The sequence below is a fragment of the Maniola jurtina genome, chromosome 13, assembly GCF_905333055.1.
Source record: "Maniola jurtina chromosome 13, ilManJurt1.1, whole genome shotgun sequence".
Lineage (NCBI taxonomy): Eukaryota > Metazoa > Arthropoda > Insecta > Lepidoptera > Nymphalidae > Maniola > Maniola jurtina.
The window spans coordinates 12425002-12452075 of record NC_060041.1 but is presented as its reverse complement, the minus strand read 5'-3'; the positions used below and the strand labels follow the sequence as shown (position 1 = coordinate 12452075).

The 27074-nt window shown below is 36.4% G+C and overlaps 1 protein-coding gene across 3 annotated transcripts; it reads right to left on the bottom strand.

Annotated features, from left to right (window-relative positions):
• Positions 1-1071: 1071 nt before the first annotated feature.
• LOC123870651 (MAP kinase-activated protein kinase 2) lies at positions 1072-27074 on the bottom strand. Of its 3 annotated transcripts, none has more exons than XM_045913998.1 (9): positions 26761-27074; positions 16852-16977; positions 6453-6590; positions 5798-5953; positions 5480-5530; positions 5018-5149; positions 3459-3581; positions 2853-3005; positions 1072-2272 (listed from the first exon to the last, which is right to left on the bottom strand). In XM_045913998.1, the coding sequence occupies exons 1-9, from the start codon at positions 26851-26853 to the stop codon at positions 2201-2203; spliced, it is 1044 nt and encodes a 347-aa protein (XP_045769954.1). In that variant the 5' UTR covers positions 26854-27074; the 3' UTR covers positions 1072-2200. The 3 variants fall into 3 exon arrangements, with proteins under 3 accessions (XP_045769954.1, XP_045769953.1, XP_045769952.1); XM_045913997.1 differs by having other exon boundaries at positions 5480-5545; positions 5813-5953; XM_045913996.1 differs by lacking the exon at positions 5480-5530 and having other exon boundaries at positions 5747-5953.

Genomic DNA, 27074 nt, shown 5'->3' with positions numbered 1-27074 from the left:
TACTTAACTATGCTACTAATTGTAGAATTTTTGTGACTTCCGAATTAAGTATTTTATTAGCGCTCAGCTAAAGCGTCATTTATTTTTAGTGAATACTGCCTTTTCTTTATAAATCTATCTATTTTCTAGTTAGCTCGGACGGCAAAACTAGTCAATGATCATACAGACATTTTTGAATGAGTATAGTCGTACCGGCCGGCTCGGAGCTAAAAGCCATAAAAGTTAACTAATTAGGTAAAATATTCCAAAAGATCATAAGTAGGTACGTTCACATTCAAAACGCTAACTTAACTGTTCACGTTAAGGTTCAAAGTCAAATGCCGTCATTAATAATTACAACAGATTTACTAATATTTTACAACAGGGTTGCAACAAGCGACCGGAACTGCGAAGTCCGGAAATCCCGATTAGGCCTTCTTTAGAACTGATAAAATGACCACGCGTTTACACCTTCCTAAACTTAAATTAAGAATTATTATGTTTATGTTGTTATTTGTTTCATTATTTTTATAAGTAGTGTGCCTTATGTGCAGTTATGATAATGGCAATTTAAAAAATACATCTATTTGACAATTCTATGCAGCCGTAGAATTTCTTTGTTTGCGGGAAAGATAATAAATTTGTAGCTTTAAGAGGGCTCTCTCCGTCACTCGTTTCATACAATCGTAGTTCCAATTTCATTTGAATATTAAGCAACCAAAGTCCATGAAATTTTGCAGACATATTCTAGAAACTAATATCTGTGTCTGTGGTGTTTTAGATTTTTCTAAAAATATGTAGTTTTAAAATTACAGGGGCTCAAAGATTTGTATGAAATTTTTTAAGACCGCGTAACTTTGAAACTGAATATTTTAACAGAAATCTGGAAAACCACAGACATAGACATTAGTTTCTAGAATATGTCTGCAAAATTTCATGGACTTTGGGTGCTTAATATTCAAGTGAAATTGGAACTACGATTGTATGAAACGAGTGACGGAGAGAGCCCTGTTAATCAAGTAGTCGTTAGGTTGAGTTTTACTCGCACGCATTAGACTATTGACCGTTCAAAATATAAAACACTATTGTTAAAAAGTTTTATTGCTATTAGCTCTTAACCGGCCGGTGCGACTATACACGGTCTATAGAAAAATGTGGCGCTCGGAGTCGTTACCGCATTTTATCGTGTCGTGCGGTAATCGCTCTTGGCAAAACGCCGTACTTTCTTTCTTGACATGTGCTTTTATCAATTTGCTTATTATGTCATTTCGATCAAACTTTGTTATACTAACTGTAACTAAATATTATAAAGGACTTTGTTTTAAACGTCAATTGACTACATAGTAGGTACCTACCGGTAAAAGATCAAACTTACATGACGAACTTTACATGTTTGACATGTCAAAAAACGATGCCAAACTCGTACGATGCGTACTATGTCAAACGTTTTTCAAATAATTCTAGTAGTGTCCGACCGAACTTTCGGTTTCGGCCACCTTCGGCCAAAACAGGCCGAAGGTGGCCGAAGCCAAAGGTTTCTAGCAAGCGCTGAAATTGAACGAACTATTACTGCGCGAGCTACCTAATTAATGCTGGAGTAGCATTTAAATTATCAATTATTGTACGCAAAATTACGATAAACTAAAGGTCATAAATTGTAAACATACATTTAATTTTATTTAAAAAGTTGGCAACGCTAACAAACTAAGTAAAAGGCCCTTAGAATTCTGCTTATACACGTTAAATTCTGACTATCATGTGTATAAGCCATATACAGGGCGTTATTAGAACGCTAGCAATAACTTAGCGCTATTATTATACTACCTAAACACAATCCAATACCAATAACCATTTGCCTTATACATAGTTTTAGTAATTTCAAATCCGCAATGTATAGCATGCAAATCTCGGAGACAATGCCCGCGTACGACGCGGCATTGACCCCGCGGCACCTATCCACGCAACGTTCATCGACCTTTACCGTCTGTCAGATGTATTATTTGCAATACATTGGAAACTTTAAAAAAAAATTGTTTATTTTTATTTGTTTCGCGTTTTTTGTGGTATCTTACTTAATGTTATCGTATTTGCTAGCATTCTAATAAACCCTGTATAAAAAGAGTAGAAAATTTGATAAGGGCCTAACTTAGTTGTAACCGGTCCTCGTTAATTAAAATATTTGTGAGGTTGCGTCTATCATTAAGTACTACTTGCTTTCATCTCAGGCACCCACTTTGTTCCGTCGTTTGTTGAGGAGCGAATTGTTGCTTTGCTCTAGCGCTTTTATTTGCACCTAAAACAAACGAAATTTTGTTACACACCGCTCATGTTTCCATTTTTTTTTTCTCTCTCGTCTGGCTATAGACTGATTAGCCAATGTCAAGTTTGTAGTTATTTACAAGTCATGGAAACTATACGCATAAGTATGGACCTCGTCTGTGCCGGCGCCCACCGACATACACGCGGCGCCCCTTTAAAGCGCTTCCCAGTCAGTGCCACCAGCAGAACACAAAAACCGGCCACGAACACAAAAACACTCCAAAAAAGCACCGCACGCGCGCCAGCAAACGCCACCACAGACGAAGTCTTCTAAAAGTTTAACAGCTGGGCTAGAACCCACAGCCATCTTCCATTTTTGACACACTGGTTTACTGACGTTTGTATTACCAGGGGGGGTTATTCGGTAGCTCAGGGATGATCACTGAATTACAACCACCAAGATAGCATGAACTAGTCTGCACGCAGCCCGGCAGCCAATCTATATGAGAAAGAGCCTCCCCCCTCCCCCTAGCTAGTTTTTAGTAGAGAGAGTTTGACGTCGATGTCAAGTGACACGCACCTGGTCATAGTCGCCAATGTCAAGTGACACGTACCTGGTCATAGTCGACTCGCATCGTGGCCAGCGAGCGCGTCATCTCGTCCTGCACGTCCGCCCACGCCTCGCCCGCGTCGCGCAGCAACGTGTGCGTGTAAAGTGGAGTTTGCGGCACTTGGGTGTATTGACGTATCCACGGACTTGCCATAACCTGTTGGATAATATTGTTTTAAAATGCTTAATAAGATGATGATGATGAGGCTATTAAAAAAAATTGAAGCCGCAAACACATTTACTTTCTTTCGTATCACAAATTCGAATTTCGTAGCCTGATTGTAGTTTTCGATAACTTTATTTGATTTCAAGTTAAAATTTACTAAAAGAGTAATTGAAATATGGAATCCCGTACTAAGGGTATACAATATGTAACTGCACCAACAGCACAAGCTATTCGAAAATTCTACTGGAACACTTAAACCAAAATAAACCAGGGGAACCCTCGGCAACCTGGGCGGTCTACTCGGCTTCTGGAGCGAGCTTGGATGGCTGGAGTGAAGACTTCGGCGGGGAGGGGCAACGCACGCACAACAGACGGAAACGTTTAAGTGCGGAAACCAGCCCAGAGAGAAGAAGAAGAAGAAGAAGGGGAAAAATCAATAATTACCTGATGTATTGTCAAACGTTTAGCAGGGTCAACAGACAACATGCCACGAATCAGGTTTTTGGCTTCAGCGGACACGTTAGACCATTCCGGCTCTGGGAAATCGTACTGGCCTAGTCTTATACGCTGCAACAGAAATTTTTATTACGATCAAATACCAGCCACATTAATGACGTCATCAATGTATTCAAAATGGCGGATGGCGAACAAGACAGCTGATAAATTTTTGGATGGATTTATTTTCGATGCTTTTTAACATTGTTGTCAAATAATTTCCAAATAAACAAGTGTAAATTAAAAATTTATAACACCCCCGACGATCCAAAGTATCTGAGTTTTCCAAAACATCATTTTCAAATAAATAATTATGTATTTAGGCAACGTCCATCTTGACAGCTTGACATTTGTCTATTGACATAATATTATGAACCTAACGGTTATCTAACCTTCTTTTCTACAAGAAAACTAGAAAAGAGCTGATAACTCTTAAACGGCTGAACCTATTTTTTTAGATTATAGCTAAGAACACTCTCGATCAAGCCACCTTTCAAACAAAAAAAAAACTAAATTAAAATCGGTTCATTCGTTTAGGCGCTACGATGCCACAGACAGATACACAGACACACAGATACACAGATACACGCGTCAAACTTATAACACCCCTCTTTTTGGGTCGGGGGTTAAAAATGTATTATAAGAAAAATAACTTTCATAATCACCATCATCATCATGATCAACCTATCACCGGCTCACTGCAGAGCACTATATCTTTTTTTAAATGAATATTTGTATGTATACAGGTTGTTTGGTAATTAGTATATAAAGACGACACGTACCCATGCTACTTTGATCTGATAAATACTATGCTGAAGTATAATGACGAAATAAAATTATAAAAATTATGTCAAAGTTTTCATGACCCTAACGTGCCCTAATTCACTGAGATCGTTGGTCATCTTTAGATAGGCCAAGGTCAACGATCTCAGTGAGTTAGGGCACGTTAGGGCCATAAAAACTTGGACATAAAAAAGAATTAAAATTTTGTATGGAAATTTTTATAATTTTATTTCGTCATTATTATACTAATTACCAAACATCCTGTATATTATGTTATGTTAACCACTAGGTTATCACTGTTTTTATCGTAATAAGTTTGCGATACGCAAATCGCACGAGAGTAAGACAATGTGTCTCAAGTGACGTAGTTTTAAGTCGTCACTTTAGATACTTATATTTTTAATTCTTTTTAGAGTTCCGTACCTTCAAAGGAAAAACGGAACCCTTATAGGATCACTTCGTTATCTGTCTGTCTGTCGTGTCTGTCAAGAAACCTATAGGGTACTTCCCGTTGACTTAGAATCATGAAATTTGGCAGGTAGGTAGGTCTTATTGCAAAAATACAGGAATAAATCTGAAAACTGCGAATTTGTGGTTACATCATTTAAAAAAAAAAATTAAAACGTGTTTCAATTTTCAAAGTAAGATAACTATACCAGGTGGGGTATCATATGAAAGGGCTTTACCCTAAGAAAATATAATATCACTGATCCATCCTCAATTACCTTTTTCATACCGGGTGATATCGCCAGCCCGTGATTGGAGTAGAAAGGAGGGAATCCGCAGAGAAGAATGTACATGACCACACCTACTGACCATATGTCACACGATTTGTCATATTTTTCTGGACCTAGCACCTGAAAAGAAAATAATAAAATTATAAAAAAATAGATGGCGCTATGCAGAGTTCCGTCGCAATAGAAAAAAATTCACATGCAAGCCTTAAGTTGGACTTTGTATGTAGATGGAAGATGTGTCTTGAGTTAGTCAAGCTTATATCATTATTATTACCTAAGTGACTAACCTCTGGAGGTCTCAGACTCAGACAGATTGCGAGAAACTGCAAAATTGCAAACTAGATGGCGCTGTACGGAATTCTATTACGATAGATAGAATTTATCTACAAGTTGTGGGTCGATGGAAGATTTTTTAGAGTTGGTCAAGCTTATAATGACTAACTCACTAACCTCTGGTGCGACATAGTAGGGTGTATAGCAAGGAGTCTGCAGGGTATCCGCCTGTGTGAGCGTCTCCTTGGCGAAGCCGAGGTCAGTCAGTTTGAGCAGTCTTTTGTAACGAAGGTTCTCAGACCCATTGCGACCGAGAAACTGCCAAGGGGTAAACTAGATATCGCTATACGAAGTTCTATCACGATAGATAGATTTTATCTACAAGTTGTGGGTCAATGGAAGATTTTCTAGAGTTGGGTAACCTTATATGTCTAGCTGACTAACCTCTGGTGCGACATAGTAGGGTGTATAGCAAGGAGTCTGCAGGGTATCCGCCTGTGTGAGCGTCTCCTTGGCGAAGCCGAAGTCAGTCAGTTTGAGTATCGCGTTGGGTTCCATACTCGTGTATAGAAGGTTCTCAGGTTTGATGTCGCGGTGTGCTATATTCGAGTCGTGTAAATGACGGACTGCTACGCATATTGAGTGCATTATCTGAAAAAAAAAAAGTTTGTGAGTATTGTTAGACTTGGACGGTCAACTTTAAAGTAGGCACCCATGCAAATATTTTTCCTAACTCTGTACTGGTTATGTCACGTACTATTTATGCTCTTTCCAGGGTTCCGTATCTGATGGGCGCCAACGGGACCCTATTTTTTTTATGTAGTATAATGTATCAGCATAATTATTAATTATGCTGATACATTATATTATGGGAAGACACTGCCTCCTGAAACACAGATTTGACTTCAATAGGAGGCAGGGCCTCACACTAAAGTTTGTAAACACTGTTTTGTTAAGATAATAAAGATTTATTTATTTATTATTATCAAACTTTGTGAGATTTGGCTTCATGGTGACAAAGCTTAGCAAATAGTGTTGTCATATGTCGTTTTCACGTGATTTTTCTGTGGTTTCACTGTGAAATGGTCCATCACTACTCACGACTTTAATAGTGGCATTTGAAATCAATTTCTGTAGGTAATTTTGGTACCTCAGCAGCCTGTCTTTCAGTGAAGGCGCCCTCTCTGTTGTCTTGTATTCTTTGGAACAGCTCTCCGCCATCCATGCACTCCATCACAACAAGCAGGCATCGCTTGCCACCGTATGTGTTGTCGTATACGTCGATGATCTGAAAAAAAAAATACATACTCTTATACTAATCTGAGAATGAGAAGGGTTTTGGCCATAGTTCGTCATGCTGGTCCAGTGCAGATTATTCTGAAAGGAGATCCATGTTCAATAGTAGTCGCGATTTGTTGATCATAATGATGATGATACAGAAAACCGGCCAAGTGCGAGTCAATCTGTCGCACCGCGGGTTTCGTACTCGGGTATGTTTTCCGACATTTTGCACGACAAATCAAAAACTATTATGCATAAAAATAAATAAAATCTCTTTTAATAAATAAAATCTGCTGTTTGAGAATGTACAGGTAATTATATACCAATTTCTATAGTTATCTTACTTTGAAAATTGAAAATACTAATTATTTGTTCATTAACACATTTTTTTTTTGTGATGTAACCACAAATTAACGGTTTTCAGATTTTTTCCTTGCGCTATAAGACCTACCTACCTGCTAAATTTCATGATTCTAGGTCAACGGGAACTACCCTATAGGCAGATCGACAGACAGTCAGACAGAGAACAAAGTGATCCTATAAGGGTTCCGTTTTTCCTTTTTTTGGGTAAGGTCTGACGAAATCACAAACACAATCTTTATGATAAATTATTACACTTTTATTTCATATTTAAATTTATTAACTTTTACATTTGTGTCAAATAAATGTTGTTCCTCTTACGTTAGTATATTTTTGAATGTCGTCGTTTTAAAACCACTCTTACAGGTAACCTCTCCACGTTTATTAGCCACTCCCCTTTTTATCTTATCGTTATCGGCCAATCCAAATTGTACAATGAATAAACTTAGTGACTAATATACAAATCATCAAGCTCGTTTCACAAATCATCTAAGTAATAAAGATGTTTTCATCTTATATATTGATTACAAATATTATCCTTTATTATGCTACAATTCATCAACTAAAAACTATAAGAATTTTATATACAGTACGTTTATCGATCAGATGTTGAACAACTTCAGCCAATCAATGACGCCTTCTAATATGATGTTATGATTTGAGTGGCGCCAACTATGTTTTATAGATAATTAATATGGGCCAAGCTTACAGCTCGGCCATCCTGTTTTAAGCGAGTCTCATCGCTTTTAAAAAAAAATTAAAACTTAAGTAACATGTAAACTTCACAACCAAAATGACAAAGACTTAGTTCAACAAAACAAAAAAAAATTAAGATAGTAATTAATTAAATTAATATTCTTGCTAACTTAACTAGAAGGAATATACAGTTTTATTGATACATTGGTATTGATTATGATTGCAACTTAATTTTAGAGCACTCGCAGCACCCCTTTCCATCCGATATAATTAGAAAATAGCAGATAAACTCAATTCAATTCCAAACTATTTACCCTCGCAACTTTACCTGCCAGTCTACAGTAGCACTCAAATTTAGCCTTTAATCTAAAATTCATTTTTCTGTTCTCTTCCGCTAATATTAAAATAAAAAGATGCAGACACTCTAAATTTATAAATAATTTTTCAAAAATCATAAAGATATCAAAAATTGCGAGACCAGTAGCAACTAAAGGAGGCCTCAATTTAATCAAAGAAGGTAGGTATATGCATAAAGTCCGAAGCATCAATTATAACTCACAAGCCAATATTTTACAGGAACACTCAATAGAGATTTGGGGATGAGCATGTAAAACTAATTACTAAAAACTACTTTAAAGGGTTTCAAGTATCTCAAAATAAATTGTTAAAAGTTCTGTTCCAACTAGACTCTCCTTCCCACTAAAGAATTATATAAGAAAACTGATGAACTATATTATATAAGTCAATTATACAAATTCAAAATATGTCTATTTGTTAGGAAAATACTATTAAAGTCCGTACATACACGCATCACTTTAAAGCTAAATCTCATAAATATGGTACACAAAACGAACATACCTATTATGCTACAATTACATAAAGCTAGGACTAATTATGGTATGTAAACTACCTAGCTCTACTACATAATGTACTTGCCGAAACTCATACTGGAGGAAAAATCTTTTACAAAGTTTAAAGTTTAATCAAACAGTGTCAAACACCATAGATATCTTAGCTAGATGTAGGTATAGTTTGTTAACGAATATAACGTGTTTTGACTTTTTATATTATTGTATAGTCACCATACCTTTAAAGATTATGTTTTCTTCTATATTTATATTTAGAATCGGGAGCGATTCTTAATATGAATATGTGTAAGTGAACTTCTTGTCCTTTTGATAAAATAAACTCTCTAAACTTAAAGTTAATCGCCGCCAGTTCTCGATTTAAATCACAAAACATTTTCATACACTTTCAACGCAATAGTTTTACGCACATATTTTCTTCTTCCCTTCTTATTGGAAAATCGCGGATTCCGAGCCTTGGCGCGTCTCTCTTCTACCGGGATACATATGTGATTGTCCTTATTTCCCTCCAGATCCAAATTTTTAATGACCCTTATCCTAGGGTTCTTTCCCTCCAGATCCAAATTTTTAATGACCCTTATCCTAGGGTCTACCTCCTTCCTCCTATAGGACTTTTTGTCCATAGCCCGTAACCTCGGGGCTTTCCTTCCTTGGGACTTTGTGTCCCTGACCCATACCTAGTTTTGGGTCTTTCTTTTCCTCATTTATTCATTTCCAACATCCTTGGATCCTGCAAACATAAAACACTTTGAGTAGACCGTTCATTTAATTTTGTTTCATAAGCATCCATCATAATACAATCCGACCAAAGAGAAGTAATTTTACTTGGTAACCTAGAAAACCTATTATCATTATTATAATTTAGTTTTCTCCAGTTCCGTACCCCTCGAAGGGTGCCTACGAGACCCTATTTTCTAAACCTCTGCTCTCCGTCCGTCTGTCCGTCTGCACGTGCGTCACGGCCTGAACTGTGAACGGCGTACCGTGAACCGTGATAGTTAGAGAGTTGAGAGGAACGTGATTACGGATGTATGAAAATCCTATGCCTGGTTGCTTCCAATTCAAACTTTTTCTTTTAATGCAGATTACGCTTCCCATATTTCTTACAATTACCTATTGTTTTTTTTTTTTTTTTTTTTTTTTTTTTCCTAGCAAAATCCACATTCTGAAGTACTAATGGACAATGTTAAACAAACGCCAGGGTACAGTAGTTGCGTCACTTGTGCCTCTTAACCATATAATATCTACATGCAAAAAGAATCTTTGATTTATAATTTCACATGATACTTATATATTTTATTTTAGCCATAATATGCACCATATGGCGTACTTTGTCGTTTCGAGTAACATAAGCAGAACTACCAAATTCGACCCTGGGAACGACACAGTCGCGACTCGCCGCCGAATGATACCTATTAGTTTATCATTAATTCCTTTTCATAGAGAAAAGCGATATCAACATAATAGCAGGAAAAAAAATGAAATAAATATTCCGTTCGATACATCTCTATTCTCTACGACATCAAGATCTCTATCACAAGCTGATCGATCATAAAGATTAGAAGAAAGTAGGTACCTTATACATTATTTTATATGTTAACCGTAATGACCCGCATCTGTTCGATTTTCCTTTATTCGTTTCGTAAAAGATTCGTCCTCGTACGTCCATCATCATCATCATCGTCATCTACATCGTCATCATCATAAGGTCACTGTTGAACATAAACCTTCCCTAGTAAGCACCACACGTACTGTCCTCAGCCTTCCTCATTCAACCCCTGGTTCCTATTGATACAAACCACTAAACCCCCCCCCCATCAAATGTGTACCTATCTACATCCATCCATCATACCCAAATGCCGTGCTGGTTGATGTGATGAGCGACAAAGTGTTAACCTCTTCAATACCTCATGGAACTGTAGGAATAGCCATGGAAGACCTCCAAACCGAACGTTGATATTTTGTGTAAGTGGTCCCACGAGTCAAAAAAAAATATTCTTGTCCATAAAGGAACAAGCCACGATATAGATTCTTCTATCGGAACTTAAATATTCCAATCACTGCATGTATTCCAACTAATCAGTTTGCTACTGTATATTTGAAGTTGATAATAAATAAAAATGTTAGCTTAATTAAATTCCTATGATAATTTGATTTTTGGTGCATCAACCAGCTTCACCTATTATGTAAAATTAAATATATATATTTTTTTTAAATTACCGGCTGTACATTTTAAACTAACCTAATCAAAATATACTTTCTTACTAATAACTTAATCTTAAAAATTTTCCAGAGGATCCTTCCGCCTCAAATTAACTCAATGATAAAAATGAACAGGAAACTTTAAATGTTGTAAAATCCAGCCAATGCTTCGTACCTTGCCTTATTAATCCAATAGGTACTTCTTTGGATTTTGTCAAAACAAAATACTTTTACTTGTTGAGTGTATAATAAATAAATAATGTAATAAATCAATTAACTGTTAAAGCTAATAACTTTTACAGAAAGCGAACCTCATGATATCTCTTATGAGTTTTAAGCGTAAAATTACCACGCCGAAAACAAAACATGAGCTGACAGTATTCTTATTTGATATACATAATCCAGTAATACTATATCTATCTACATAATTCGTAAATATGTATGTATAGTTTGTAAGTTACTATTTCACTTTATGCTGTTTCAATGCTTTAAGTTATTATTTTTATCTTTGTCTCATTTTTTTAGTTTAGCCTCATTCTATTTTTAAACTTACTATTTCGCTATAATATTTACAAGTAACCTCATCGAAGACTACACGGTCTTCTGATAACCCAACAAGCATTTATCCAACAGCTATCGCTTTCACCCGAACGGAGGTTCCCTGAAATATACTGAGATAACAATACCTAGTTGACACATGGATGTACAAGAGCGGCAACAAGCTATGACCCCCTCTAGTCATAACTATATCTTTATGATTGTAACATTTCAAACAGTGAAAGTATGTATAAACGATTTCGTCCATAGGACATGCGCTCTAAAGAATGTTAATATAATTATCAGCAACTAAAAGCTTGAAGAAACTAATAGGTACAACTTGTCTTTGAAGTATGAAAATATGCACATTTATCAAGTATACCAGTTCATCAAACATTAAAGTACGCATTTATAAAATGATAACTCACTTATTAATCAAGATAACTACCTGTTTATCAAACCTACCCTACCAAATATAAATAACTACTCACCAAATGTAATACTTTATAACTTAAGTAAAAATATGAAACAAATGTGCATCAACCACATACATACACTCTTCAAATTCATCCATTTATCAAAATGTTATATAATATAACCATTCACCAAATCCATTATATACTTTGTTCATTAAATAGCTTAGTCAAACTTTACTCCACTTGCCACGATTGCAAATTTTCCAAAATAGTCAGCCGCAAACATTGCAGCTCATCTCACTTGATAATGCATCCCTCCCTCAGAAAAACAGGCATTAGGAATGTCTTTCCAAGACGCGCGAGAGACAGCCACCGTGGCTTTTCGCGAGATTTAATCCAAATTGAACTAATGCCTAAATAAATGTTTTAATTAGAGGGCGATTGCTTTTGCAACCTCTAACCGTCCAATCAAACACCGAAAGTATTCAATAATCCGAGACGTAAATAAAAAACCCGTCAGAACACCGTATTTATAAAAACAGAGACAAGAAAAAGATTCCTCCTCGCAATGAGATCGCGTGACATCCAACAAGTGAATTATCGACTTTATTACACAACTTATCCTCAACATGTTTTACATCATTTCCTACAATTGAAATCTTTCTATTTTAAATACCCTAACTACAACTTCATAATCCAACCAAAAATCACACTAGATTTATCCCTCGGTCCCACATCTTTAATGCTTTTTTTTTTTCTGTTTCGGTAACTAAAACAAAAAAAATATATATATACTCATGTTATAAAACGTTGTCAAAGCTTTCCTGAACGCGCTAAATAAGCAAAAACATAAAATCAGGCGAAATGCCAGACCAGCCGAAAAACCTTCAATGCTTAATCAGCCTAAAAAAAAAATTATGATCACTATTCATATTATCATGAGATACTACCGGCGCTCCTAAGCGAAATTTATAAGGCACCGCATTTCGATTTTATCAAATAGACTGATCAATTTCGAGAGCACAACAAACGTGGTTTCCTGAGAGTTTCGTTAACTAAATGCATATCGAAACTGAACTATCGCGAAGCGAGTCAAGCGAGCGTGAAAATTTTTTTAAATATATTTCTGGGATAATGTCATGCCACAAACGCGAGCGTAGTGCAAAGATATTTGCCTAAAATTTCTTTCGTACAACAAAGAAAATAGTATTTTGGTAGTAGGTACTTATAATCGCGCCCTGCCCTAAGGGCAGTACTGTAGGTATATTACCATTAAAAAAAAACTTACTCTAATTTTAATAGAACATTTGCCAGGAATTTAACCCGCCAAGCGATGTTAATCCAATAAAAACAAAATCATATTGCATTTAAATGCGGCAGTACACAGTTAATTGCGTGAATACAGGTAAACAAAAAAAAAAAACCCCGCTGCCCATATACTATACCTACCTGCTACTCGTAGTACTCAAATTATTGTGCCAGTATTAAAAGTAAATTAGCTGTTATCTAGCGTGGTAGACTACGGCCTAAACCCTTCTCATTCTGTGAGGAGACACTTGTTGCTCAGTAGTGGGCCGGCCATGGGTTGTTCATGGTGAGCTGTTATCAGCAAAGTTATGTTTGAAACTCAAACATTACGCGTTTCAAGTGGTAAAAATAGATAAATGAAAACATTTCTCCTCACTTTTGTAAAAAAAAAACACTTATTTATGCACCCCGTATTTTAAAACTATCTGACTACCTACCTACCATAATTTTAAATTTAGTTAAAGAATAACCAGATAAGATAAACCTACTTTTACACCCATTTTAGGATTTATATTTCTCAAAATGCTCAATTTATTAACCCTGGTCACTATTACTTTATTACAACGGATCACCTTCATTTTTATCAATTAACATTTTATATCCCCAATCACTTAGTAACCATTACAAGTAGAGACGGATTATTTCACTGGCAGGCGTAAAACGAAAAGCTATTTCATGTAACTTTTTCTACCTTATCCCAAAGCGGTTTACAAAAAATAATAATTTCACAAAACAACATTCAAGATGCCCAATGAGTGCTGTGTGATAATATCGCGTCACTGTGTGCTAGAAAAAGGAAAACATCATCTATACAATGAGTGCAGCAAACGATTGAACCTAAATCCAGAACCTACCTTCCGTAAAACAAAACCACTATGTGAAAATAAATCCCTATCGTAACTCTTAACCAAACTAATTCGGCACACGATTACAAGTGTGAAGATTGAAATACCACGTTCCGTGAGATATTCACCTGTGAAATCATTTAATGAGAAATAAAACCCCGGCAGGACATAGTAGATACATCCTGAAAACTATTTAAAAGTAACAATAACGCCCATCATTAAGTAAACCACACTTTTTATATTGTTTAACACTATGTTCACTATCTATTCCATTGTACCCACGATACAGGATAACCTAGTGCGGGTACCACCACACAGACACAGGAAAATTGTACAAGACTGTATTTTGTAAATAAACATTTTTCATTTTTCATTGTAAAATAAGCCTTCTAAATACCTCAATGTTATTTAAACCACAATTTGAAGGTCGATCGCATTTGTATAACCAATATACAAGATGAATTATAAACATGTGGGTAATTCTAGGTATCATAACGTTATATAATTTCCATTCCAACTCGGAGCAAAGCTTTCTAACAAAATGACAACTAAATGTAGAACAAACAAAACGAAAACCCACACAAATAAAAAAAAATTACCATTAATAGGTATCAATAAAAATAAAATCATGGAAAGATCCTACCCGTTTATCCAGAAATCCTTTGATGCCATGACTAGGTACTTTGATATATTGAGGCCCAAATATTGGCCTTGTGCTCCAAAATGTCTGTGGTCTACTAGACCTCCACTTCTTTCTCGTTCCTCTGTATATTTCCACTTGTTTCTCTGAGTCGTGAGCGTGACAAGAAAATATTATATTTTCTTGATGTCCCTCTTCTGACCTTTTGGGTAAGGTCTGACGAAATCACAAACACAATCTTTATGATAAATTATTACACTTTTATTTCATATTTAAATTTATTAACTTTTACATTTGTGTCAAATAAATGTTGTTCCTCTTACGTTAGTATATTTTTGAATGTCGTCGTTTTAAAACCACTCTTACAGGTAACCTCTCCACGTTTATTAGCCACTCCCCTTTTTATCTTATCGTTATCGGCCAATCCAAATTGTACAATGAATAAACTTAGTGACTAATATACAAATCATCAAGCTCGTTTCACAAATCATCTAAGTAATAAAGATGTTTTCATCTTATATATTGATTACAAATATTATCCTTTATTATGCTACAATTCATCAACTAAAAACTATAAGAATTTTATATACAGTACGTTTATCGATCAGATGTTGAACAACTTCAGCCAATCAATGACGCCTTCTAATATGATGTTATGATTTGAGTGGCGCCAACTATGTTTTATAGATAATTAATATGGGCCAAGCTTACACTTTTGAGGTACGGAACCCTAATAATAAAAAAGTAGATCTTGTACGATGGTACGGAACTCCGTGTGCGAGTCCATCCATTACGTTTTATTTAAATCTAGTATTTAATTGTTAATAATTGTTCATGTCTCAAGGCACTAGCTTTAACCTTGAATCTTTTGGAAACAATCATAGGATAGAAAAATGGCACTCATTAGTACCCAGTGAAATATTTCCAATTTCAATAAAAACACCAATTTTGTATGCACAATGGCCTATTATGTATTATGTCGGTTTGTCACATGTCACAACCTCCTACATAATGCCTTTTGTCAACGGTGATTGAGGGTTGAATGTTTTGATTGTCTCAGGATTCTATACGAAACATAGCAAGCTGCTTATCGGTCGTTTATCAGATATAACAAATACAAATCTTTATTATGAACTAGAGGATGCCCGCGACTTTGTCCGCGTGGATTTAGATTCTAAAAGATCCCGTGAGAACTGTTTGATTTTCCGGTATAAAAGTTGCCTATTTCGATTACGGGGCCCAAGCTACCTCAGTACCCATATAAATCGGTTAAGTGAATGGGTCTTTAGGAATCCCGCGGGAATTCTTTGATTTTCCGGGATAAAAAGTAGCCTATGTCCGTCCCCGGGATATAAGCTAACCGTGTACCAAATTTCGTCAGAATCGGTTACACTGTTGGGTCGTGAAAAGGTAGCAGACAGACAGACAGACACTTTCGCATTTATAATATTACCTAAGTATGGATTTGGGTTATTTCAGTACAGATTTTTGAATACAACACATACTTTGAAGAGACTCCACAAACTTTTTCCTCCTTCACCCTTCTACCATAGAACATTGAACACACACTTTCAGCGCTTCCTTCAAGCCTATTTTTTTTATTTTAATTCTGATACAAGTCACCCCATGACTGCGATCTCACCTGATGGTAAGTGATGATGCAGCCTAAGATGGAAGCGAGCTAACTTGAAATGGGTTTGGCAGTTTTATTAAACCTCATACCCCTAATCGGTCTCTACGCGGCATTGTACCGGAACGCTAAATCGCTCGGCGGTACGGCCTTGCCGGCAGGCTGGTAACTAGCCACGGCCGAAGCCTTCCACCAGACCAAATTAAGTGTAAATTAAAAATTTATAACACCCCCGACAAGTGATGGTTACAGTAAATAGAAAAGAGCTGATAACTTTCAAACGGCTGAACCGATTTTCTTGGACTATAGCTAAGAACACTCTCGATCAAGCCACCTTTCAAATAAAAAAAACTAAATTAAAATCGGTTCATTAGTTTAGGAGCTACGATGCCACAGACAGATACACACGTAGGACTTTGTCTGTGGTGGCGTTTGTTGGCGCGCGTGTTGTGACTTTTTGGAGTGTTTTTTTGTTAGAAGTGGCCGGTTTTTGTGTCCCGCTGATGTTTATTGGTGGTGGAACTGACCGAGGAACTGACTGAGAAGCGCTCTAAAGGGGCGCCGCGTGTATGTCGGCGGGCGCCAGCACAGACGAAGTCCATACTTATACATATAGTTTTCCTAACTTGTAAATAACTACACACTTGACATTGGCTAATCACTGTAAAGCCAGACCAGAGAAGAAAAAAAAAAAGATACACACGTAAACTTATAACACCCCTCTTTTTGAGTCGGGGGTTAAAAAGACATGGAAAACAAAGTCCGTACCTCAACAATATGAATGCACCCGCTCGCTCTCCAATGCAGTTCCACCTCCCGCCGCGCTTTGGTGCTGTCGTGCAGAACTTTCAGCGCTCGCTTCATGCCCGTGCGTTTCTCGTGGCATTCTACAACCTGTTGACAAGAGCATCCGTTTAGTTTATAATAATAATAATAATTTTATTTCAGGCAATATAAGTCACAAGACAACCCATAACAAACAAAAAGAAAAGAAAAAACACAAAATAATATACAGCTTAATGTAGATATACATAGTGTAAACTAATCTAAATAAAGCTGTTGTTGTCGCACCGATTCAGGTTTGACCAATTTTTAGAAAAAGGATTACTCAGATCTTCGTTAACAGCACACAAGATGGAGTTAGTACTGTGTCTTAGTCTTTCCCAGAAGGAAGCCGTCCTTGCTCTGAGTATGGCGAAGAAGTCAGGGACCCTCGCCGCAGCAAACATGGCTTTAGCACTGCAGAAACGCGGATGCTTCATTAGGATGCGGAAGGCGTTGTTATATTGTATCCTAAGCGCATTATAGCTGCGCTTGGTAAACTTTGTCCACAGTTGACATGTGTAAAAACATTGACAAAAAGCTTTAAATAACGTCACCTTCACGTCATCGGAGCAACGCGCGAATCTGCGCGCTATCATGTTAGCCCGCACCGAGAGAGCCCTGCGCTCCCTCTCCATATCTTTATCATCCTTTATGTCATTTGTTAGAATATGACCCAGGTATTTAAAGCTAGATTTAGTTTAGATTAGATAAACAACGTTTAGATTAAACGTAGATAATACACGGTTTGGAGTTTTCCCAAACATTTGTTTACTTGGTAGTTTCCTTAAAATTACATTTTGAACCAAATCTACTGAACGTTCGAGGTATGACAAAAATTGGGGTTAGTTTTGAGGTTTGGTATGGTTATATCAGATTGGGTTTGTTTGTGTGTATAACATAATAATTGTTCACTGATAGACTTTAATTCAATTTTACCTAATAATGTTAGAAACAGTAGTCAATGTAATCCAATGGTAATAGCATACGTTTATAGTCACAGAGGATTTTTGGAGGTTTGGAGGAAGTTGTGATTATCACACTGCGACCATCCCAATAGTCGATACGATTAATGAGTCAAACAAGTGTAAATTAAAAATTTATAACACCCCCGACAAGTTAAGGTTACAGTAACTAAAAAAGAGCTGATAACTTTCAAACGGCTGAACCGATTTTCTTGGATTATAGCTAAGAACACTCTCGATCAAGCCACCTTTCAAACAAAAAAACTAAATTAAAATCGGTTCATTCGTTTAGGAGCTACGATGCCACAGACAGATACACAGATACACAAGTCAAACTTATAACACCTCTCTTTTTGGGTCAGGGATTAATAAGGGAAATACTCGTAAATGAATAGATACTTCAATTCGTTTTAAATAAGGCCAGTATCCTTATGAATCGCGATTCAATTAGACCTAGAATAATGCAGACCTTGGTTAAGTACTGGAAAAATGTTACATCCAATCCTGTTACCGACTTGGGTCAAGGATGCTTAACTAAAGTAAAGATCGATAAGCGTTGTGGTAACTGGGTCACCCTACTTAGAGATAAAAACAAAGAATGCTAAGAGGATACGATGAAAAATATAATTATTCATTGTATATGGGTTAATTTGGGTATATTTAATTATGTCAACAATGATAACCCTAACTCCTAACCTATCCTAATAAGAAACGCATTGATGATTCAACACAACTTGTAAGGCAAAGGTGAACTAGAACCTACCTAAGTACACTAAACTCATCTCTACATAGTATAAAATAAAGTCACTTCAGGCTGTCTGTATGTTGTACGCTTAGATCTTTTAAACTACGCAACGTATTTAAATGGGGTTTTCATCCCATTCATTTCATTCATGGTGGGGTTTTAAATGGGGTTTAAATAGAGTGATTCAAGAGGAAGGTTATTATTATTATTATTACGTAAATATAGTTTAATATTGGTTTTGTTAATTTTTTCTAAAACCCGTGCGAAGCCGGGGCGGGTCGTTAGTATATTATTATAAAAATTCTTTGCATTCTAGATGTAGAGATGTTGTTCAATGGAAACCATAATATTATCATGTGCAGTTTGGTAGGGTTACTATAAGCTATTTCAATTTAGTTTACAGAGCACTTATTTCAATAAACCTTCAGGTTTTATGACAGACAAGGATTGATACATTTTTCCAGTATAACCTTGAGCTCGCGCCAAAAGTACTACACAGTTAATTATTACTTCTTAAGTTGATTTCAAACTACGGAACATAATATAATATGTATATAAATATCGCTCACCCTACTTTTAAATGTCACCCTACTTGTAAATGTAATATAAATATTATATGTAAGTGTGAACAGTGACATTTAAAAGTAGGGTGAGCGATATTTATATATTATATTATATTTCCGTAGTTTGAAGGCAACTTTACATCGTTATTCGTTAGCTATCCGGCATGACTCAGTGAAATTACCGATACACACGCAAGTCACTATCCTTCAGATGTACATCATGAAGGAGTCTCATTGTCCGTAATACGTCACATCTACGTACATTATATGTAGAGAGAGAGCCAGCGAGGGCCATACCTTCGTTATTTTATAAAAGCTGAAAGTTTCTCTGCGTATTGTCCCCAACACAGGGAGGAACGATCAGAATGGTGGCTTTGGGAGATAACAGGTATAAAAAATCTTACGTATTACCTAAATATTTAAAGGCACCTGGCAGGGGTTTGCCACGATACTAAGTGTCTGCCAATGCATGGCGTAATTTCTAACACTACTCCGAAGAGAATATAAAAAAATTAGACTTCATACTTTGACGTAAGAATTTTTAAATATCTTTGCTACCTGTTATCTCCCAAAGCCAATCCAAACTTCATAATTGCTGATCGTTCTTCCCTGTTTAAGGGACAATACTCAGAGAAACTTTCAGTTTTTATAAAACAACGAAGGTCTGGCACTCGGTGGCTCTTAGTCTCAACACAACCTATAAGATATGATGAAATCTGCATACTTTATTAGATCTCCGAGAACTATTTGTAAACAAATATCGACCTTGCGGTTTTAGTTATAAACGTTTTAGTTCCTTGAATTTATGTCTGTACTCAGTTTAAAGTTTAAACGAATTTATTTTGCACAAGGAACGAATAGCTGCAATGTTCCTTTCAATGATTGACTGATTGCATTAATGTCAGGGCCACTTCACCCTGTTAATATTTACGATAGGTACGGTCGGCCTCAGAATTCGAGTAGCAATTCCGCGAAGCTGTTGCATCAAAAACCTGTCGCACTCATGACCTTTTTCTATAAACACGCCACATACACCTGAGGCATGTGCATAACCGTGCCACGCGAATTTGATCATTATAGTGCTACACGACTTACGACCTTAGACTGTACAAACAGCGATACAGCTAAACCGCAACGGCCAGTGCAAGCAACTATGGACGGGTGCAAATCTAGCTTTGTCGTTGACCCTACCTAGGTCACAGTTCACGACAGTTAGTGCACTTCTACGAGTAACAAAACGTCGAGGCATCGACGTCAATGGCAGGCGTCAAATGTTAGTATATTTGACGCAGGTAGCCCTAAAGTATCCCTATTATTCTATGATTTCACGTCACCATTGCCTAATATTTGACATATCGTCTATTCAGGATCAAACCGAGTTTCCTCACTCTAGTTCACTCTGCCTAGGTCCTAAGGCATAGGACAAAATCGGGTATCCTAAGCATTAACCTTTTCAACCGAAGACAGACTAGTAACGCAACGGGGACCGGGGTTTCGATACTCTAAAATAATAAATGTGGATCCAGTATTATATTGCACTATCACTTTGCTGTTGAAAAAGCGATGATAGCGTAGTGATTAAGACATTCGACCTCCTCTTCTTGAGGATTGGGGTTCGATCTTGGTCAGGCACAACTTTTGGGAGTAAAAATATCACTCACTTTAATGGTGAAGGAAAAGGAAAACCTGCATGAATGTGAGTCAAAGTCATTCAAAGTGAGTCGAATCTACCAAACGTGGTGGACAATGGCCTTAAGCCCTTCTCATTCTGAGAGGAGGCCGGTGATGATGATGATGATGACTTTGCATCGTGGCGATTCAAGTAAGAAACCTTTCACAAACAAAACTCTTTTTTGATGACGTCAAAACAAATTAGGGCAATGATAACGGTGAAAAATCTCGTAACCAATGACGTAGGTATTTCACTTTCCAATTACCTACTATGAGGCATTACTTATCAAGTCTGACGTCAGTATTGATAGAAGTAATGTAGGCAAATCACTTCAAGGTGACACAGCTAAAACTGAAAACGTATAAAATCCTAACTAGGTAACTAAAACGAATGTAGATTCTTTAATCGATTTAACAGCATCGAGATTTAATGATGCGACAAATCGTTTCTTAGATTTTGATTCGGAATCGTTTCACGAAATAGTTAACAGGTCTCTCTCCGTCACTTACTCCATATAATCGTAGTTCCAATTTCATTTGAATATTAAGCAACCAAGGTCCATGAAATTTTGCAGACATATTCTAGAAACTAATACCTGTGCCTGTGGTGTTTTAGATTTTTCTAAAAATATGTAGTTTTAAAATTAGAGGGGTCAAAGATTTGTATGTGAATTTTTAAGATCGCGTAACTTTGAAACCGAATATTTTAATAGAAATCTGGAAAACCACAGACATAGATATTAGTTTCTAGAATATGTCTGCAAAATTTCATGGACTTTGGTTGCTTAATATTCAAATGAAATTGGAACTACGTTTGTATGAAGCGAGTAACGGAGAGAGTCCTCTTAAACGTCAATAAAAGCAAAATGAATTGTACAAGTCAGGGTTTATTAACTTCAACCCCACCTTTAACTTTAATCATGAAGACGTTATGGATACAGACTTGTGGAATCTACTTTGTTTTTTTTTTGAATGTACAAATACTTCTTCCTTCCCTTTGAAAGTTGGTTAAAAAGGTATTTTATTTTTGATACTTATAGTATTTTCGTATCAATCAATCAGCATGTTGGAGTCCACAGCCGGGCATAGGCTTTCCCAAGAGCGTGCCACCACACACGGTGCCCCGCCTTCCTCAACCACCCACTTTCCGATACCTTCTTAAGGTCGCTTGAAGGTCATCCCACACTGTACTTGCTGGTACGCGTTCTCCACTCAAGAACACGTCCACTCCAGCGGCCATCGGTCCTGCCCACTGCCACTTCAGTTTGCTACGGTTGTACTTTGGTTTTCCTACGGATTTCCCCGTTACGGATTTTGTCCTTCAGAGAGATACGCCATATAGCCCGCTCCATAGCACTCTGAGCGACTTTGAACTCGTGGACCAGGCGTGGGACAAGGCCAACTGTATTTTCGTATAATCAACTATCGTATGATACAAAAACCATCAGCACAGTGCAAAAAACATAGGTTAACGCGTAAAAAATATACTGTCTCATCTAAACAACTATGTATAAACATCGTAGAAACTGCGTAAAATCTGTTTTCACAACAAATACCCTGTGTATACCCTATCAGGACAATGTATACAAAATTGTTTGCACAAAGATTATGTTGCTTTAACGAGTAAACATAATATGTGCGACAACACAGCACTGCAGATATTTATCAGCATCAACGATTAAATTTTCCAATCATTACGAAACTCATAGTAGATGCATCGCGGATCGACAGAATTTTATCTTCTTAATCGAAATAGAAGCCTCAATAGATCAACGGGTAAGGAGCAGACTGAAACAAAAGGTCGGCGGTTCAAACCTCACCCGATGCACTATTGTCGTACTCATACCACGAACTTTACGCTTACTGTTTAGGAGAAATTGATTGAGAACTGATTAACATGGCTAAAAATAAATGTTCTTACAAAATAATAGAGTTAAGTTCTACTACTTCTCTGCTCAAAAATTCTTCGAACATTTCGAGTTGCCGCTAACTTGTGTGTGCACCCTCAGTGCGCGAGTCTGACTCGCACTTGGCCGGTTTCTTTTATACATTTACAATTTACATATCTCGAAATATGTACCTACTTTTAGATATTATTGTGTACATATTGTATGAGTGTAAATTGGAAAATCATGAATCAAATATTTCGTTTATCGAAAATAGCTTTCAGTGTCACGGTTTCCTCGTAAAATGTTACTTCTCTATCGATGCTATTTACAGAACAAAACATTACTTATCTGTGGCGCCGCGCGCCTCGCTGTGACTCGAGTAGTTAGGCATGTAATTCTCACTGATAGCATTACGTTCACAGAGTACTTTATACATACAATTGCGTTGCAAATGCTATCAATTTTTGTGACTCATCATAATCGGTTCAGCTTCGAGATGGCTGTTGCCCTTGTCATAAGATTGAATGGGCAATATTGGGTTTAATCTCATGGCGTCTATGTGACATGATATTTTATGTATTTAAAATCATCCCGTTATAGAGAGAGAGAGAGAGTGAATTTTGGATCCATACTTCATAGTCAGGTGCGGTTTGAACCGCCGCCGTTCGGAATTCAGTCCGCTCCTCAACTGTTGAGCTAAATTCTAAGCGAGGCTCTAAAATCTACTTTAAGTTGTGACTCTATTAAATTACTAATACTGTGCTTATAATATAGTGCTTACTAAGAATAAATTCCCATTTAACAGGGCTCTCTCCGTTCACTCGCTTCATACAACCGTAGTTCCAATTTCATTTGAATATTAAGCAACCAAAGTCCATGAAATTTTGCAGACATATTCTAGAAACTAATATCTGTGTTTGTGGCGTTTTAGATTTTTCTAAAAATATGTAGTTTTAAAATTACATGGGCTCTAAGATTTGTATGTATAAGACCGCGTAACTTTGAAACCGAATATTTTAACAGAAATCTGGAAAACCACAGACATAGATATTAGTTTCTAGAATATGTCTGCAAAATATCATGGACTTTGGTTGCTTAATATTCAAATGAAATTGGAACTACGATTGTATGAAACGAGTGACGGAGAGAGCCCTCTTAAAATTCTATCTGGTATAAACCCAATTATGATAGTATGATAACAAATGATTACGTAACATCTACCTCCTTGACTAACTTAATAATAATTAATAAGTAAGTATGTACCTACCTAGTTAATTAATTGTTATGAATGGTATTTTCCTGATTACCGACTACGACATAACGTTGTAGCAATATGATGTTTGTTTACTGTTCATCTGTTGAAATAAACTTTTAATCTGCCGCTCTGTCACGGCGTCAGTGACGCGGCGTCATTGACGCTACAGACGCTCGACTCGAAAGTTCACCTTTAATAATATGTATGTCACTTCTTAAGAGTACTCTCCATGGTCTCTCCAAGTCAGGCTCCAAGAAAGTAAGGTATACGAAGGTTTAATAAAAAGAGTACTAGCCATTTTAATCATGACTAACACTCCCCTTTCCCCTCCAACTAAGCGTAAAGCTTGTGCTAGGAGTGAGTTCGACAATAGTGCAACAGATGGGGTTTGAACCGCCGACCTTCCGGGTTTCAGTCCGCTCCTATAACGACTGAGCTTTGAGGTTTCGCCATTTTGCAAGTTATATGATATTTGTTCAGTTTATAATATGTGTTTCAGAATTTTCAAAAATTCGATTAGAACAAAGTGGTCATCTAGTGTTTAATTTAGCTAATGTTTAGCTAGTATTTTTCAATTAGAATAAATTACTCGTAAAACACTTTAATCTGACATAATTTTGTGCAATATTATGTAACATAGTATTATATTGTACAGAATTTAATTTGTAAGTAATTATTATCTACCCATTTAATTATGACGTCCTTGTGTTTCACAAGTAGACGTAAATAGCATGTAAAGGCCCCGATCCGTCATTCAACATTAAAAGGACGTGAAGCGGAAGAACGCTCAGAAGCTCGTTAAAGAGAATAAATTTAGATGCTTGGAAGCCCCTTTTACACCACTTGTTAAAAGATTTTTATTAGTTTGACTAAGGGCAGATTTTTCAATCGTCAGCCACCAACTTTTTCATATAAGTCCATTTTAAGCAATTAAGTTTCACTTGCTTTAAAGGTGAAGGAAATTTATGTTTAAACAAGAATTTAAAACCATGCAATGCCCGCATGTTAAGAGTTTTACTGCCAGTATCTCACAGGCTCAAGTATTGTATGACTCAATTTATATCAGGAAGTTCATTGACCATACATACTTGAGAATGTACCTCTATTTTTAGGGTTCTGTATCTCCACAGAAAAAATGGAACCCTTATAGGATCACTTAGTTGCCTGTCTATCTGTCAACGTTTGACAACCTCCCCAGGGCTGTGGTCTTATTAATGAGAGGTGCGGGGTTCAATACCTTGCAGGAGTTTGGAATTTTATAATTTCTAAGTATCTTGTCTACTCTGGTGGGAGACTTTTTGGCAGTGGCTAGTTTACCCCCAAGTGATTTAGCATTCCAGTAGGGGTATGGGTTTTTATTAAAAACTGCCATACCCCTTTCAGGTTAGCCTGCTTCCAACTTCTCTTACTATCAGGTGAGATTGCAGTCAAGTGCTAAATTGTATATCTGAATGAAAATAAAACTCTCAAGTCTCAGGCATACAGGTTCACTCACAATGTTTTCCTTCATCATTCAAGCGAGTGATATTTCATTGTTTGAAAGACAAATAAATTCGAAAAGTAAGAGGAGCACGCATGGAATCCAACCCTGACCCCCCAAATAGGAAGCCAACATCTTAACCACTAGGGTATCCCTACACAGGCCATAGGTGCTCAAATGTTGAAAAATTGAAAATTCTAGGTAGCACTTACTTACCTTCCAAACATAAAAAAAGACTAGATATTTTTTTTCTCTCTCGTCTGGCTTTACAAAGATTAACCAATGTCAAGTTTGTAGTTATTTGTAACAAGTTAGTTAAACTATACAAGTATGGACCCCGTCTGTGCCGGCGCTCGCCGACATACGCACGGCACCCCCTTAGAGCGCTTTCCAGTCAGTTTTAACAAAAAAAAAAACACTCCAAAAAGGCCGAGCACGCCCGCCAGCTAACACCAACACAGACAAAGTCCAAAGACTAGATATGTGAGTACAGCCGTCTAACGTTGTAACAATCTATAATGGAAATCACCTACAATAGTTTAAACATTTAAAAAAAAAAGAGAAAGTAGAAAATAAATTACATAGGAAGTACAAGTGCCTGTGTGGGGACTTTGTTGAACAGGTATTTCAAAATCATTAAAAATTAAAATGCATTCTTGAAAGTTTTCAACATATAATCATATTTGGGATTTAAGCAAGTTTTTCTAGTTATAGTTTAAGTAATTTTTGAAATGGCTATTAACATAGACACACTATAATTAACAGCCATTTCAAAAAACAAAACAGTTCTGTCCAGTCCATCCATCTAGTCACAAGATGGATGGAGTGGACAGAACTGTTTTGTTTTACTATGGAACTTAAAAGAAAAGAGTGATTACAGAATTACATTCTTATTGAAAAACATTGTACAATGTACATGTTGATATTGTTACAAAAATACACAGTAAAATGATTGACATAGCAATTGTCGGGATAATTTTAAACCGTGAATGCCAATAATAGAATCTCTGAGCGTTAATGAGTCAACCATTAAAAACATTTGACTGATTGTTCACATTACTACGAAATTAGTTAATTAAAGTGCCACTGCTTACCTTGGTATTCCGTTAACAGCTTAAAATTTTGCAACATTAAAAAAGACCTCGGCTTTTTAAAACTGTCGTTGATAAAAAACTTGATTTGTTAAGCTAATTCCGTACCTTTACGTCATTTATGTAAACAATAGGTGTCTTAACTTTTTTTTCTATTTATTTAGGGAATTTGACCAAATACTTTAAAAAGACTTACTTTTCCGTTAATTCCAAGGCCGAGAACCGTGTTGGAGATATCGTAATCATCCGTTATAGGCGTAGTTTTGGGTGTTCTTGAGTTAATATTCATTTTGAGCAAAGTTTACTGCACCATACGTTTCACGACCAAATTAACTTAAATTCACTGTTCTTTATCGCAGCACTGTTAAATCAGAAGAAGCTGAATGTAATAAACTACAACACTGAACTGTATTTACAGTAATTTTTTTACGATTTTATCAAAATTTTCGTGAACGACAAATCCTTTATCTTGCGTTGCACAAGCAAATGAAATGATTAATGAAATGAAAT

Excerpts from the sequence above, each read along its gene's own strand:
- LOC123870651 (XM_045913996.1), bottom strand. The coding sequence starts at position 26,853 with ATGAATATTAACTCAAGAACACCCAAAACTACGCCTATAACGGATGAT. Across the intron at positions 3,006-3,458 it reads AACGTTTGACAATACATCAG|GTTATGGCAAGTCCGTGGAT; the intron begins GTAATTATTGAT and ends ATTATCCAACAG. Across the intron at positions 2,273-2,852 it reads TGCGAGTCGACTATGACCAG|GTGCAAATAAAAGCGCTAGA; the intron begins GTACGTGTCACT and ends CGTTTGTTTTAG.